The sequence below is a fragment of the Dendroctonus ponderosae genome, unplaced genomic scaffold, assembly GCF_020466585.1.
Source record: "Dendroctonus ponderosae isolate FM_Combo_2020 unplaced genomic scaffold, Dpon_F_20191213v2 Dpon_F_20191213_5, whole genome shotgun sequence".
Taxonomy (NCBI): Eukaryota; Metazoa; Arthropoda; class Insecta; order Coleoptera; family Curculionidae; genus Dendroctonus; species Dendroctonus ponderosae.
This window is the reverse complement of record NW_026018715.1, coordinates 15,401,976-15,403,177: the sequence shown is the minus strand read 5'-3', so window position 1 is coordinate 15,403,177 and position 1,202 is coordinate 15,401,976. Positions and strand designations below refer to the sequence as shown.

The window sequence follows — 1,202 nt, the reverse complement described above, 5'->3', positions numbered from 1 at the left end:
TTTTCCGTCCCGTTTTTGCTCATATCAATGTCTTCCTAATGCAAAACTCGTGACGCTCTGTAAACGGCAAAACGCACAATTGGGTACAATCAAACGTTTGAATCTACAGACAAACACTACACAAACTCGTGTAAATATTTATCACCCAGCTAAACCAACAACTGTGCAAAGACCAGACCAAAATCACTTGGCTTATCACCGAGAGCGCTTAACTATCACCGAAATTGCACGTCACTAGTCTTGATTGCATTCTGATGATGTAATTGCGCAAAGTTTCGTAAAATAATAAAATAGCCCAATAAAGTTCAACAATTTGAAAAACCGCATTTAGTCTCCCAATGGTCCATCCTAAACCGAATTAACTTTTTCGCAGGTCCGAGTTATAAACTTAAGTTCGCAAATGGATTTTATCTGTGGTGGATTGGCGGCAAGTGGAGCCTGCCTCTTCAGCAACCCGTTCGACGTCTTGAAAACTAGAATGCAACTGCAAGGCGAGTTGCAAGCCAAAGGCCAGCACAAGGTATTTTACAAAAATGTATTTCATGCTGGCTATGTGGTGGCTAAAAATGAAGGTATAAAAGGATTGCAGAAAGGATTGGGAGTCGCGATGTTCCTCCACGGCATCAGGAACTTTGTCAGGCTTGGTAAGCAGTGGATTGCACGATAACATATATTTTTTTTGTACTTTAGTTTCTCTTTGCTTGTTGCAGGTATTTACCAAACACTAGATAACAAGGGTCTGCTCACAGATTCTTCGGGTAAAATAGTGGTGTATAAAAGTGCGCTTGCTAGCGCGTTTGCAGGAGCCAGTGGGGCCTTTTGCGGCAGCCCGCTCTTCCTGATCAAAACCCAATTGCAGTCGCACGCTGCCGAGAAAATTGCTGTTGGCCATCAGCACGGACATAGTGGAGCCCTTCGAGCCCTTAAGACTATTTATCGAAATAATGGTGTGAGTACTTAAAACATAGGAGATAAATGTAGTTGGAATGGAATTTTCTTATGTTGCTCTCGTTTTGTTCAACCCTTCAGATATCAGGGTTATGGAGAGGAGTGAGTGGAACAATGCTTCGAGCAGTGGCCGGTTCCACCTCTCAATTAACGACTTTCGCAGCCTCCAAAGATAAACTTAGAGAGAATGAGTACTTGCGAAACTCCACAGTACTGACGTCGATCATTGCCAGTCTTTTCAGCGGGATCATCCA

At 43.1% G+C, this 1,202-nt stretch overlaps 1 protein-coding gene across 1 annotated transcript in view; it reads left to right on the top strand.

Moving 5' to 3' along the window:
• Positions 1–1,196, top strand: part of LOC109539111 (solute carrier family 25 member 35) — a 2,673-nt gene extending 1,477 nt beyond the window's left edge. Inside the window, exons 2-4 of the mRNA XM_048666483.1 lie at positions 374–644; positions 711–947; positions 1,030–1,196. Coding sequence (XP_048522440.1) covers positions 401–644; positions 711–947; positions 1,030–1,124 — 576 coding nt within the window. The 5' untranslated portion in view covers positions 374–400 and the 3' untranslated portion in view covers positions 1,125–1,196. The remainder of the gene's footprint in view (positions 1–373; positions 645–710; positions 948–1,029) is intronic.
• Positions 1,197–1,202: the final 6 nt, after the last annotated feature.